Genomic DNA, 15,258 nt, shown 5'->3' with positions numbered 1-15,258 from the left:
TCTCGCTAAATATAAATTGCGACGTACAGTTCGATGTTGGATAGATTTTGGAAAAGTTTTTCCTGTACCTCGCAGAATTAACTTAATGAAAACAGTGACTGAATATCACATTTTCACCTAATTAAATGTTTTCTAACTCGAAAAAATAATTTCTTGTTTTTTTGACTTTATGATCTAACATGGTGAACAAAAGCTTGAAGGTATATAGTTTTGGTGGTGTAAAAGTACGGTTATCGAAAATTTTTTTAAACATAAAAAATCTAAACCTTTACGTTGAGAAACAATGTTTTCGTTTCAGAAATTAAAGAAAATATACTTATAATCAATTGCCAATTTGCTTGGAATATATGCAAATACTTTCACTTTTCTTAAATGCCACTCCATAGAATTTTTACAAAAACAAAAAAAAATGTTTGTTATGAAAAATTACGTGCTTACATTTATCTATAATCCAACTGCAACGGTTACATGCAAACGCTAATAACCAAGATATTAAGAATTGCATATTACACATTTTTGAATGCACTTTTTTCCATTTATAATTACGTTTTTATTAAAAAATCATAAATTAAAATAATAACTACAATTTTACTATATTATTATTAAAAATGGTATTTTACTATACTTTTTTTTTTTCATTTTTGATTATATTTTATTGCAAAATTATTAATTATTGATAATTATACCGTTGACAATACCGTGTGTATCGGAAAAGAAAAGTTATCTTTATTAAAAAACTAAACTTCTTCTGAGTTGCTTAATTATGAACGGTTTTTTTAGCATTCTTGCACTTGAGTAGAGCTTAGGTCCTACTCATACAAGGCTGATATTCAATAATCAGTTGGAAATTAGTTATCATTCAGTCCAGTGTTTATTAGCATTTATTTCAGTTTGATTGGCAAATACGGTAGTTGCTATATGTCAAATTTGCCATTTTACGCTTAAAAATGTAACATCAGACTTGATACCAAGACAATTTGAAAGTGAAATTAAGAAACAAAGCCTGAATGGGCCACTGTCAATTTATGACAAAGTGGCGCTACACTAGCTTTTTTTTTTTAATGTGTACTATCCACAAGTATAAAACCAACTTTTAAAAAAGTTACTAGTTCGTTTTCAACAAGTGCACTTGTGACTTGTTGCATTATGGAAACAAACCTTTTTGAAGATATCGGTATTTTATCATGTTCAGATTTCTACTTAAACGTCATAATAAACATTTTTAAAAAGGTTCGTTTCCATAATGCCACAAGTCACAAGTGCACTTGTTGAAAGTGAACTAGTGACTTTTTTAAAAGTTGGATTTATACTTTTGGGTAGTACACATTTAAAAAATAAGCTAGTGTAGCGCCACTTTCTCATAAATTGACAGTGACCCATTCAGGCTTCCGTATAAAAGAGTTCAAGGTATGCATTTTCTATTTTCTATAAAAAGAAATTAGAAGGTTTCAAAAAAAGTCATTTAAATAATTTAAGAGATAATTTTTGTATTTATGAGCTATTACTCACGCGTTATTAGCGAATTGTCGAAGGAAATAGAGCTATTGCTTTACTGATGATGGAATTTAAAAAAAATTTCTGCAAATGTTCATCGATCCTACTTAATAGATGTCAAAAATGACCATCTATACGTTTATGTGCCTGTAAACTCTCTAGCGGTCGCAATTTAAATACGATTTGAATAAAATTTGGTATCAAGAAGCACTTTATCGTTAATGAGAAAAATTGACAGATAAAAAGGGGTGAGCAAAGTAAAAAAATTTTGAATTTTTCAAAATAAAAAATATTTTTTTATCAGTTTTAAGCAAAAAAGTACTGCTGTGATTTCTCTCTAGGCGCTTAGTTTTCGGAATAAAAATTCTTGGAAAATTAAAAATGCAATATTTGATTTAAAGAAAAATGTATCTTTTTATCAATCGCTGAGGGAATTTGCCTAGTTAACGCAGCTCCTGCGTTACGAATTTTTTTTAAATTATGAGAAAAATTAAATTACAAAACTTGTGGTGATTTGATTTAAAGATTTTATTAGTAATTATTCGTAATATTACAATCAAATCTATAATTTTTTAATTCGTAGACAAATACATCTCCTTGTAATTGTATATAAAACATACGTACATACATTCATGTGCAATTTTATGGAAATATATAATACGTACAATTACTACATGATTTAATATAATTATAGAGTATTGAACTTATTACAATACTAATTTATTTGAATACTAGATTGATACCCGCCCGCCTCACATGGCTTATAAGTAGAAACCATCGCTTTATAACCTCCACCCTCTCTTGATTTACACAGTTTTCAATTTAGTTAAATATAAAATAGTTATAATTTATTGGGTATATCAGAATAGTTGGCCATGATTTGTTTGACATTTACTATTTTAAATTTTTACAGAATTCTTTAATTTACGGTTCAAAATGATGATCGTAGTTCTGCTCCATCTATAATCATCATTTTGAAATATAAATTAAAGATTTCTGAATAAATTTAAAAAATGGTAAATGTCAAATTAAATTAAATTTTTTTATTTTTTTAATATATCTTTATAAATTATAGTTCATGTGTTATTCTGATATATCAGCTATATTGCTCTACAGTTTCATTAAAAACCATTCGCTAGTTTTAGAGTGAAAGCGTAACAAACAAACAAACAAACATACAAATAAATAAATAAACATGCTTACTTTCACAGTTATAATATACTAGATTGATACCCGCTCGCTTCACTGGGCTTAAAAAAACCACCGCTTTATAGCATCCATCATGTCTTAATATACACTGTTTTCAATTTTGTTAAATGTAAAATAGTCATAATTCGTTGAGTATATCAGAATAGTTGGCCATGATTTGTTTGACATTTACTATTTTTAAATTTTACATAATTATTTAATTTATGGTTCAAAATGATGTATATAGATCTGCTCCATCTATAATCATCATTTTGAACCATAAATTAAAGATTTCTGTAAAAATTTAAAAAATGGTAAATTTCAAATTAATTAAAATTTTTTTATTTTTTTAATATATCTTTATAAATTATAGTTCATGTGTTATTCTGATATATCAGCTATATTGCTGATATATTCTGATATATCAGCAATATGAGAGAATGCTGTACAGTTTTATTAAAAACCATTCGCTAGTTTACGCGTGAAAGCGTAACAAAGAAACAAACAAACAAACATGCTTACTTTCATATTTATAATATATAGGGATAGGGATTTACTGCAACTAAACGAATTATTTAAAAATTGTCAAAAAATATTATTAAACATCTGATTTGAATCCCACTGTTGTATATGTGTGTGTCGCAGATGGATTGCCGATTCAGTTGTTTTACAAAACAGTTCCATTATACATAATCTTTCTTTAAACTGGGATTTTGAACCAAATTTTTTTTGACGAAAATGGAAAGATTTTTTTTATTTATTTTTTTTAAATTTTAAATTTACAGACAGTTTTAGAAATGAAAACGCCTGACAAAAAAAATGTTCGTAAAACATCGTAATAATGTTAATTGAATAGTATACACTGTATACAATTATTAAGTAACATTATGACGTTACACGATCTTCTACGAATTTTTTTTTTGTTGGGCCTTTTCGTTTCTCTTAACTCTCTGTAACTTTAAAATTATGAAAGAATAAAAAATACAAACAGTTTTGTTATAAATAAAATTTAATATGATCTTACCATTTTTGTCAAAAAAAAAAAAAATAATAATATTGTTTTTTCAAAATCCCAATTGAAATGAATTCTCAAGGAAACGACTGTAAATAATCCGTTTAATTTAACTTACATAGAGGGTAGTTTTTCTATCCGTTCTCTAACGTACTTTAGGTACCTAAAAAAAACTGGTAAAGCTATATTTTGTGTTACCCAACACATTTAATGACTATATTTAAAATGACTACAGTCCGATAAAAATCTGACCCAATCTCCTTGACAATTATTGTTTATATGGTACATTATAATAAAAAATTAAATGCAATTTATAATTTGAAGGTCTTCAATAAAAATAAATAAATAATTATAACCCACGAAAAAAAAGTTAATTAAGGAATAAATATTGTGTGTTAACTTGTTATAGCCGTTATAATGTGTAGGTATAGGATGAATGCCCGACCTCCAAATTTACTTCCTATAAAATGATATATCTTTAAAACATTAACAACAGTTATTATAATTAGTTTCCGGTTCGTCGTTTATCGCGTAAGTTGTTTTATTTATCTAAGTGGAAAATGATGCTCGTAAAATTATTGTTTGGTATCAAAAATTATCTATAAACAATTAAGTGTCTTAGTTAATACTCGTATCACAGCTCTTAATTCTTACTGATTAGAACTTCCAAAAAGGAAAAGGTTAAAGTATCTAAGATTCTAAGTATCTCTCTGTAGCTTCAAAACGGATGTTTAAAGAACCGTTGGAGAGAGATTTCTTGTAAACCGTTACTGATAGAACAAAAATTTTAATATGAAAAATGTTCTTTATAAAAGAATAAACTACTTTTGTTTGAAACATTTTTTCGTAAACATCACTGTTTAGCCGTGAGGGCGCAAATTAGATTAGACCATTATACAGTATGTGTATTGTATATTATTTGTATTCAAGTTGGGTTGTTTTGCAAAACTCTGATCGGTCGTTTGATCACCTCTTTTCTAAGTTTTATAAGCGACTGTTAAATCATAAAAAACCAGCAGAGCTGAGAAGAGAGGGATATTTCAATCACGGCGATTCGCATCTTTTACGACTTTGTTAGTACGTCGGAAAGGTTACTCATTTCCCCTTTGATAGTTTTTTAACCAAAGCAATTCGTTTTATAAGTAAAATGAAGCATCCTTTATCCATCTAATTGACTTTTTGTATCTTGAAAACATAAAGCTTTTTCCAGCTTATGCTGAAGTCCACAAAATAACTTTGATCGAAGTTGTCGAGAATATTTTGTCATTATAAAATTATGTTATTTTATCCTGATTCAACTATTCAAGCTTCAGTAAGTAAAGTGTTGACAAAAGTAATTTGTGTCCACGACATTTTGCAATAAACACAAATCTTAAAATACTTTTATCTTCCCATCTGTCAATTTACCTGAGTAATCCTGAAATTTTTTAAATTTTGTATACAAAATTTAGTAAACAAATAAATAATAAACAAATAAAAAATTCGTTAAGTTGAAAAAATTACACATTGTGCTGGAGTAGTATAGTTAGTTCTTTCTACGAATGATATCTATTTTCAGTTTACTCGGGTAAAATTTGGCAATCCATGTGTGGGGACACTGTTATGTAGTTTTTGTAAGAATGCTTTTTCAAAATTGATCGATCCCACAAAGAAAATTTGTAAAGTCACCGCAGAACTAAACATCAATAGACCTCGTTTCAAAGGGATGTCTGTTATTTACTTCCTCCTTAAACCAATACTGCGATTACCATACGAAATACAAAAATAATTACCATAGAACAATTTTAAGTCAGGTTTTTATTTATTGGCGACCTTTTTATGTAAAAAATTATTGTTTATTCTCTTGTATATAAGTTTAAAATATATATAAGAAGACAAGACAATAATTAATATTAAATATGTTATTGTAAATATTATGAAGGTTAAATTTAAATTATAAATTTTTATGTTTACTTAAAGAATTCAAAAATGTATTGTATTTATACCCGTTGCGATTTAAAAAGCAATAGTCTACAGGAAGATTTTTTTTTTTTTTTAAATATGCGTGAAAATGACTTTATTCTACATTTCTTACTCCCCGAGAAGGAAGTAATTGTCAAAATGCTCCAAATTTACTTCACGCATTCAAATTGCGTACTCAAACGACCTTTTTATTTTTCAGACATCAGATGTCAAAAAACTGTTTAAGTAATAACACGCAAAATATCTCCTATCTATGCCAAATAGTAGTGTTTGATATTTTTTAGTCAAAAAGTTTATATACAGTTTATATTTGTGTTCAAATGTATCAGGAAAGGAATCCTGGCAACAGAAAAGGACAAATATTCATTACTAGCTTGATACCGGCCCGCTTCACTGGGCTTAAAATAAAAACCACTACTTTATAGCCTCCATCTCGCTTGACCTCACTTATCCTCCTTCTATAACACTCGAAGGGATTGCTTTACACAGATAAAATACATGCACCCATTAGAATTTGCTCGAAATTATAATCTCTGTATAAACATTGATAAATAATTGAATAGATTGAATGAATTATCCTCCCACAATTATAAATAATCTACACCATTTTCATTGCACTTATTAATAATGCACTCATTCATTCTGCTGATATTTCAAATATGTTCTTTACAGTGATATAGTGATATGGTTCTGTATACGAGACAGCTGGATTTAATATATCGTTTAACAAAAGCCAGAGACGGATTAAAAAATTTTGTGTCCGTAGACACTTTAAAAACTAGCCACTATCTCTTATTTCTTTTTAACCGACTTCAAACAAAAAAGGAGAAGGTTCTCAATTCGACTTTTTTTTTTTTTTAATGTTTGTTACCTCAGAACTTTTTACTGAATTAACCAATTTTGATGATACTTTATCTAATTGAAAGCTGGTGCATCCCGTGTGGTCCCATTTTAATTTGGTCCAGTTTTGACAATGTCATCCATATTAAAACCATATAAGTCTTAAATTTGCTTTAAGTATGTGCGCAACAAATGGGTGAATAACTCAATATCACGCCAACCGATTTCGATGATTCTTTTTTTAGTGACAAATTAGTTTGTGTACTTCAGATTCACTAAAAACAATAAAATAAAAAAACAAAAAAAAACCGACTTAAAAAAAAAAAAACAATTCAAAAACAAATTAATATGCACTAAAAAGTAAAAAATAACGAAAATAAAATGTAGTTACAATTATAGTTATTTTTGGAGTCGGTGTCAGCCAAGTTAATGTAGCAAACTGTTCTGTCCCAGTTGTTTCCTGGGCTGACAGCGACTCAAAAAATAACAATAATTGTAACTACATTATATTTTCGTTATTTTTTTTAATTTTTAGTGCTTATTAATTTGTTTTTGAAGTCGGTTTTTTTTGTTAAAAGTTTAAAAAAAAATGAAAACATACACAAAAAGGTAGATTTAAAGGTAGAAAGGTGAAAGGCTAACTGTCTATACATGGTATTTCAACAATTAACTCAGTCAATTGTTTGTTTTTACTTGTTTTATTTATTTTACTTTGTGGTCCATTGTTTTTTGGGTTAAATAAATATTTTATTTTCTATATTCCGTATATGTAGGTATATATTTATTTACCTAACTGTAATGTAGATTTTGTTAATCTAAGCTGAGTAATATTTGTGATATAGTCTCATATAGGTACATAAAGAATGATCCAAATGAGAGTTACACATTTAAAAAAAAAAAAATTTCTGTTCTTAGCAAATCCATTATTTCATGAAAAATAGAGAATAGAAAGCTCAGTATATATATATATATATATTTTTAACCGACTTCAAACAAAAAAAGGGGATGTTATCAATTCGACTGTATTTTTTTTTTATGTGTCTTACCTCAGAACTTTTAACTCGATGAACCGATTTTGATGATTCTTTATCAGCTGATGCTTCCCGTGTGGTCCCATTTCATTTTGGTCCAGTTCTGACAACGGCATCCATGAGAAAAACATAAACGTCTTAAATTTGCATTAAGTATGCACGACAAAAGGACGAATAACTCAATATCACGCCAATCGATTTCGATGATTCTTTTTTTAGTGACAAATTAGTTAGTGCATTTCAGATTCACTAAAAATCACAAAATAAAAAAAACTTTAAGAAAACTGACTTCAAAAGAAAACTTTTCCAAAACAAATTAATATGCACTAAAAGTAAAAAATAACGATAACATAATGTAGTTAAAATTATTGTTATTTTTGGAGTCGGTGTCAGCCAAGGAACAACTCTGACAGAACAGTTTGCTACATTAGCTTAGCTGACACCGATTCCAAAAATAACAATAATTTTAACTACATTATATTATTGTTATTTTTTTACTTTTTAGTGCATGTTAATTTGTTTTGGAAAATTTTTTTTTTTGAAGTCGATTTTCTTTTTGATCATTTTGTTTACACTCGATTTAAAACATAAACAATATTTTTTTTAAATGTTATATGCGTAGTTGAAAGTTTTTCTATCTTCATACAATTTTATCTGTTTTCGAATTCTAAATTTTTCAGATTTTTTCAACCTAATAATATCTCATACTGGTTTGATTTTATTTCAAATTAAAATAATAAATCTAATTTGATCACCTATAGATATTGTATATGGATGGAATGAATCATTATGTATTGATTATAGGCATTTTATTTAATACTTGAACTACTTTTATTTGAATCTATCTATTTTTATTTATATAATATCTATAGAGTGCTACAAAAAAGTAACTTTTTATCGAAATGCATAAATTAGTGAAAATATCTTGCACAAAACAGTGTCAAAAACTACTGCCAATTTGTCCGAAAATTCTGTATCTCATGGAAGATTTTATAAGATATGGATTCTAAGTAAAATTCTACGAAAATATTGATATTATATCAATTAATGATTTAAAAATAGGTATTTCGATTCAATCTATTTCAATCGATATTGTAGTGCTGTAAAAGTAACGTGAAATTGAGTACCCGTATGTATTCGTTACTAAAATAATCAGTACCCGTTACCATCGGATCGTTACGTTACTCGTTACTTTTGATACATATTGCCTAATTAAATTTCAATAGACTTTTGTCCTAAATTTGAAAAATTTGTTTATACGTGATCTGATTTCTCGAAGCGATTCAGGTAATTTTCTAGCATTTATTTGTGTAAGAATCAAATGATTTGGATTTTCGTGACTTTTGTATTTTAATTACTATGGAAAATGGAAATCTGGGTTTTCTAAGCAAAAACTGGATGCAATAAAAAAATCGTAAAAAAGTTTTATATTCTATTTTTACATAAATTAAAATCAATGAAAGGTTGATGGTTCCAGAAAGTCTCAAACAATTGACCTACGTTTTTTAAATATCGCTTGAAATTTTCTACTAGGAAAATTGAAAAATAAAGTGTATTTGGTAAAAAATTCTACCTTAGAATTATGTTAAATTTCTGTGTAGCTAACATTTATGTATTTTTTAAAGAGGAAAGTATGATCAAATATAAAGGAAAATCGAGAATAATCATGCAATTTTTAGGGATTATTCTAGTGGCCACCCTGAATTATCTTCCCGTTTAACTGTTTAATGTGAACATTCTGTATATACACATATTTGTGATAGTTGCTCATTTTTACATTACCGCCTTTTAACCTTCAATTTTTTATTTGTTTTGGATATATTTAGTTTCGAATATTTATTAATGTTGACTTTATTTATTAAAAATTTAAATTTACGAAAATTAATTTTTAAATATTCGATTTTTAAATTCAAGGTAATAAATTCGAGACAGTCATAGTTTGAGAAACGAATTTCCAGACTCACCAAATATTTTCCATGATTAATATACTCATTTTCATTAATAAAAACGTACACACAGGTACATTTCTTTAATTTTAAGATCCCATTGTACGATATATTTCAAAAATTTGATGTAGTACTGCGCCTGTAGGCGATCTCTTTTAGGTACTTCAAAAAAAGGTGTCCGGCGGCGAGCACCATATCTCTGGTTTGGATTATCTAAAATGAATAAATCCAGAAAATTTCGTTATTCGACAGGTGAATAACAGGTTGGCTGATAAGTCCCCGGTCTGACACATATATGGCGTCGCTAGTATTAAATGCATATTATTTTTATATAGTACCAACCTTCAAATGATTCGTGTCAAAATTTGACGTCTGTAAGTCAATTAGTTTGTGAGATAGAGCGTCTTTTGTGAAGCAACTTGTGTTATTGTGAAAAAAATGGAAAAAATGGAATTTCGTGTTTTGATAAAATACTGTTTTCTGAAGGGAAAAAATACAGAGTCCGGAAACTCATTATCAAGCCAAGTTTTTGCTTCCACTGTATTTTTTCCCTTCAGAAAACAGTATTTTATCAAAACACGAAATTCCTTTTTTTCCATTTTTTTCACAATAACACAAGTTGCTTCACAAAAGACGCTCTATCTCACAAACTAATTGACTTACAGACGTCAAATTTTGACACGAATCATTTGAAGGTTGGTACTATATAAAAATAATATGCATTTAATACTAGCGACGCCATATATGTGTCAGACCGGGGACTTATCAGCCGACCTATTACAGGTTCTAATCGAAGGAATAGTCAAAACCATGATTTTTGACAAAATGGCGGCTTCCAAAAAATATATAAAAAAATTCATCAAATAATATCCAATTTTAAAGTGGTCAAAATATTGAAATAATTTTCAGAAATCTTATTCCTTCGATTAATACCTGGGGAAAATATTTAAGGAGATTGAGTAAAAATACAAAACTGACCGATCGAGCTGTTTCGGAGAAATTTGGCTCACCAACTTTGAAAACGCTGTTTCGAGAAAAACGCGTTTAAAGTTTCAAAAGATATTTACACTCAGTTAAAAATTTTTTTTTTTTTTGATGCGTTTATCTTTTTGAATATTTCTCGGATCAATTTAAAATTTTCGATTTCTTCGAAAATCGATTTACAAATTCTAATTGGATATAACCCCATATATAAGGAAAAAAAACATTTTGTTTGGCACTTGGCAAAATGAAATGTCCATTGTTCAATATACTGAAAATTGCAATTTTCCACTCGAACGAACCAGCGGAGACAGGCAATTGTATGTTAAAATTATTTTCACCAATTTTATTTAAATTTATATTTATTTAAATACGTACATAATTAAACGAAAAAGTTCATGGTTTACATTTAAGATCATTCGATTCTAGAACACAACAAAATTTTTCAACTGACGTCAAAGTACTGGGTTTTGAAATGTTAACGTCCCATGAAATTTGAATAAAATTTTATTGTTGTTTACCTAAGTTAAGGTCAAACACTTTTTTATTAACAATTTTTAATTATTATGGAATTTTACTCTAGAAATTTAATACAAAAACACTTCCTTTGATTTGAAAGAATGCAAAAATAAAAATTTGTCTGTAGAATAATTTTACTTTATTGGTACCAATTAACACGCAATATTTCTAACTTCGTCACATATGATGTCTAGAGTTAAAGATACTCTTTTTGTACGTAAATTCATCTGCCACATCGACAATTTTTAAAAGGGTTATACAATTTTTTTTTTTCTAATAGTGGAGAGCCGTTAGATTTTTATCTCGGAATCCAAGGATAGTCAATAAATCTTTATAAAAACTGTTCGACTGCATTGTTTAAAGGTTAATTAAAAAAGTTAAAAACAAAAATTTGTGCGATCTTGCCCAGGGGGTGGGGGAGAACCATTCTTGGGGGTGGAAAAGTTTATGTTAAAAATGATAACGGATAATCGATAGAAGGATGAAAACTAAGCACAAAAAAATCTCATATAAGTATATTTCGAAAAGTCAATACTTTTCGAGTTGTTGGCGATTGAAATTCGAAGTATTTAACGTCAAATAACTGACAAATTTGAAGTTTTTTTAAGAAAGTAGATCGGTACACTTTTTAAAGTGCTATAAAAAATCATTAAAATGGGAAAAGTTTCAAGTCATTTGAATGAAAATTGATGGAGTTATTATGAAAATAAAGTTTTTCGTACCTGTCTTTTTATGTTTTTTATTTGTCAGTTATTTGACGTTAAATATTCCGAATTTCAATAGCCAACAACTCGGAAAGTATTGACTTTTCGAAATATACTTAAAAGGCCTTTTTTGCTTAGAATCCATCCTTCTATCGATTCCTGTTGTCATTTTTAACATAAACTTTTCCACCTCCAAGAAAGGGTCTCTCCCACCCCCTGAACATTTTTTTATATAAAGATTCATTGACTATCCTTGGGTTCCGAGCTTTTAACATATTTATACCTTACGGATCTATGTTGAAAAGAATTTTTGATTTTTATTAATGCGTTTGTTTATTAATAGATTTTAATTATTAATTAATTTGTTTATTAATAGGTTTTGAAAAAAGTAAATTTACGCTTGAACTACCATAATTATTTTAATTCTGCATTCATAGATTTTTTCGCCAAAATATTACTAAATTATGAATAATATTAAATATTCCAAAAATTGATTTTGTGTCTTGACTGCGTATTAAATTCTCACATCCCCACCTAATATAATATTTATAGTACCTGTATGACCTATTTTTTATTTATTTTTTGGTAAAACGTTTTCTAAAAATGAAACCTAGCTAGATCGATTTATCGCCCTCAAAACCCCCTGCATACTAAATTTCATGTAAATCGTTGAAAGCGTTTCCGATATTCCAAATTATATACCTTTTTGATTTTGAGTGTTTGTTTTTGTAGCAATCGTCTGTACAACGTTAACAAGGTTTTGCGGGCTCTTATTTCTAAAGAATGTAGAAAAGGTGCATTTTTCTTGGCAAGTTTTGAATTGTTTAATTTTTACATCAATCATATCTGCATAATGTTAGAACACTTGGCCTTTACTTTTGTTAACAAGAAGAGTTCAAAACTTAATTGCTAACCTGGCTTCGATCCTAATTTGATATCGCTTACTTCGCTATACTCCATAGTTTTAAAAACATTGCGCTCATAGTGTGCCAAACTTATTTATCTATCTGTATAATTGTGAATATTTGAATTAAAAAAATTACATTTCCTTGTTTCAGATCCATGCATTTATATTTTAAGATTTGCAAATAAATTACAACTCGAAGATAAAACACAACAGGTGACTACAACCGCTTTACGATTAGTGCAAAGAATGAAACGTGATTCTATACATTCGGGGCGAAGACCGTCAGGATTATGTGGAGCAGGTAAGATTATTTTTCTTTCCACACCATTTAAGGATATACGAGCACCAAGGCAATTTAAATAAGAAGCTTTATTTTTTTTAAATATGAAGTTGAAGTAAGTCTAAATCAATTCTCAAAATTTTAGAGGGATGATAAACACGGTAGTTGGGACACAAATTAAAAAAATATATTTTTAATTTTGATGGTGAATTATGTTATAACTTGACAATATAAGACGAAAGGTAACAATAAAATTATTCGATATCTGGAGTAATTTTCAAAATATCGAAAATTGAAAGTTTTGTTTTATTATTTAGTTTTCGATATTGCAAAAACCAAGGCAGATATCGAAAAGTATTCTTATTTTTCGCCTACATTCATGAAGTTATAAAAAAATTCATCATCAAAGTTAAAAATAAGGTACAAATAATTTCAACTCTAAATCTAAAATTGCCTTGGTGCTCGTACTACCTTAATGTTTAATTGTTAACCAAATAAATTGAATTTTCTAGTTTAACACATGTTTTTTTAATATTATAAAAACTTTCATTATTTTTAGCATTATTGATGGCAGCACGCCTTCATAATTTTTCTCGAAATACCGGTGACATTGTTAAAATTGTTAAAGTTCACGAATCAACTTTAAGAAAACGGTAAATATATATTTCATTGTTTCCAAAAATTGTCCTTGGCCCTCTTCGATATTTTCTTTGTGTCTCGTTTCTCAATTAGTTTATGCAACACATTTTACATGTACACAATACATTGATTTTTGGTTAAAACTGTGGATTAAGGTCGTTTTGATCATGCTGATCAAAAGTTCTTCTGGGCTCAACCCTCAAAAACCCTTCCCTTCTTAGCCATAGCCCTTCAAAGGTTATGCCTACATGAGATATTGATTTTTGGTTTTGGCTAAATATTTTTGAAAACTATGGATTATGAATTTTTAATCATTCTGCCCAAAGGTTCTTATTGACTTAACCCTCAAAAACCCTTCTAGCCCTTCCAAGATTATACGTACATGAAGGGCTCGGAAGGAAGGATTTTTGAGGGTTCAATCAATAAGAACTTTTGGTCAGCATGATCAAAAATACCTTCATCCATAGTTTTCAAAAAATTTTACCCAAAACCAAAAATCAATGTATTGTCTTCGGGGTCCTTTCAACGAACGATGCAACTCTTTTTCCTTTTTACCATGATTTTTTAAATAATTTTACTATTGTAAAATTAAGTGATGAGAGAGAAGTGATGAAAAACATTAAATATATTTAATCTGATTTTATTTGTGATAGGCTATTCGAATTTGGAGATACTCCTTCGAGTGCGTTAACGCTGGAGGAATTCATGACAGTTGACTTGGAGGAAGAACAAGATCCACCAGCTTTTAAAGCTGCTCGTAAAAAGGATAAAGAACGATTAATGAAGGTAATTACAGTGCAACTTTAATCAAGCGTACCTCAATATAACGACTTTCTCGATTACAAAAATTCTTCCTAATACCCTTGAATTGTCCATAAGAGTCAATGTAAAATTTACCTTTACATTGCGAACATTTTTGGCGAACAACCTCTTTATAACGAATTTTCAACTATCAAAAAAGTGTAAATATTTTCAACTAAAAGTACAAATATCTCAATATTAACGAACTTTTTCAAACCAATACACTTATCTATCGTTCCCACCAATATATGAATCTTAATCCCGTAATATGTGATTCATGTCGCGACAGGTTCTGACTTCTGACATCTTTTTTTCGTAAAACAAGCATTGTTGTTTGATGGAAAGTAATGTAGACACTACTGCTCGCCTCTCTTGTTAAAGATTCAAGTTGAAATGACTCAGAAACGTAAAAGGTGCTCCTTATCAGTCGCAGTCGCGAAACATCATTAATTACCTCTTTATAACAAATTTTAGACCAACTTAACCTCAATATAACAAACCTCAGTTTAATGGATTATTTGATATAACGAATATTTACTTGTTCCCTTCCGAGTTGTTATATCGACGTTGCACTGTATTCGTACAGTAAATAAGTCGGAAAATTTGATAAAATGTGAAAAAACGGCGAAACATCTCCGATTTCAAAAATTATTTTCATCATCCTCAGTTGCCTTTTGACCTTTCAGAGATGAAATTTGGAATTGTTGTCAGATATGAAAATTTTGAAATTTTTTTTTCATTTTTACTATTTGGGGTGCTTTGGCGGTGTAAAAACTTCCCTAATTTTTCAATTTTTCTGAGTAATGCAGAGGTTAGTCAAAACGATTGTTCCTGAAAGTCGGAGGTATACCTGTACTCGTACAAACAAGGATTTTTGACAAAGGGGCTATTTCAAAACTTTTCCACATTTCTCGGCTTATTAAGTATTTTATTAAAAAATTTGAGTAATCAAAT

General features: G+C 28.5%; 1 protein-coding gene across 1 annotated transcript in view; it reads left to right on the top strand.

The window, feature by feature from the left end:
- Positions 1-15,258, top strand: part of LOC123293695 (transcription factor IIIB 90 kDa subunit) — a 91,512-nt gene that overhangs the window by 72,221 nt on the left and 4,033 nt on the right. Inside the window, exons 5-7 of the mRNA XM_044874586.1 lie at positions 12,736-12,885; positions 13,424-13,517; positions 14,157-14,289. Coding sequence (XP_044730521.1) covers positions 12,736-12,885; positions 13,424-13,517; positions 14,157-14,289 — 377 coding nt within the window. The remainder of the gene's footprint in view (positions 1-12,735; positions 12,886-13,423; positions 13,518-14,156; positions 14,290-15,258) is intronic.

Source organism: Chrysoperla carnea, chromosome 2, assembly GCF_905475395.1.
Source record: "Chrysoperla carnea chromosome 2, inChrCarn1.1, whole genome shotgun sequence".
Taxonomy (NCBI): Eukaryota; Metazoa; Arthropoda; class Insecta; order Neuroptera; family Chrysopidae; genus Chrysoperla; species Chrysoperla carnea.
This window is presented reverse-complemented; position numbering and strand designations above follow the sequence as displayed.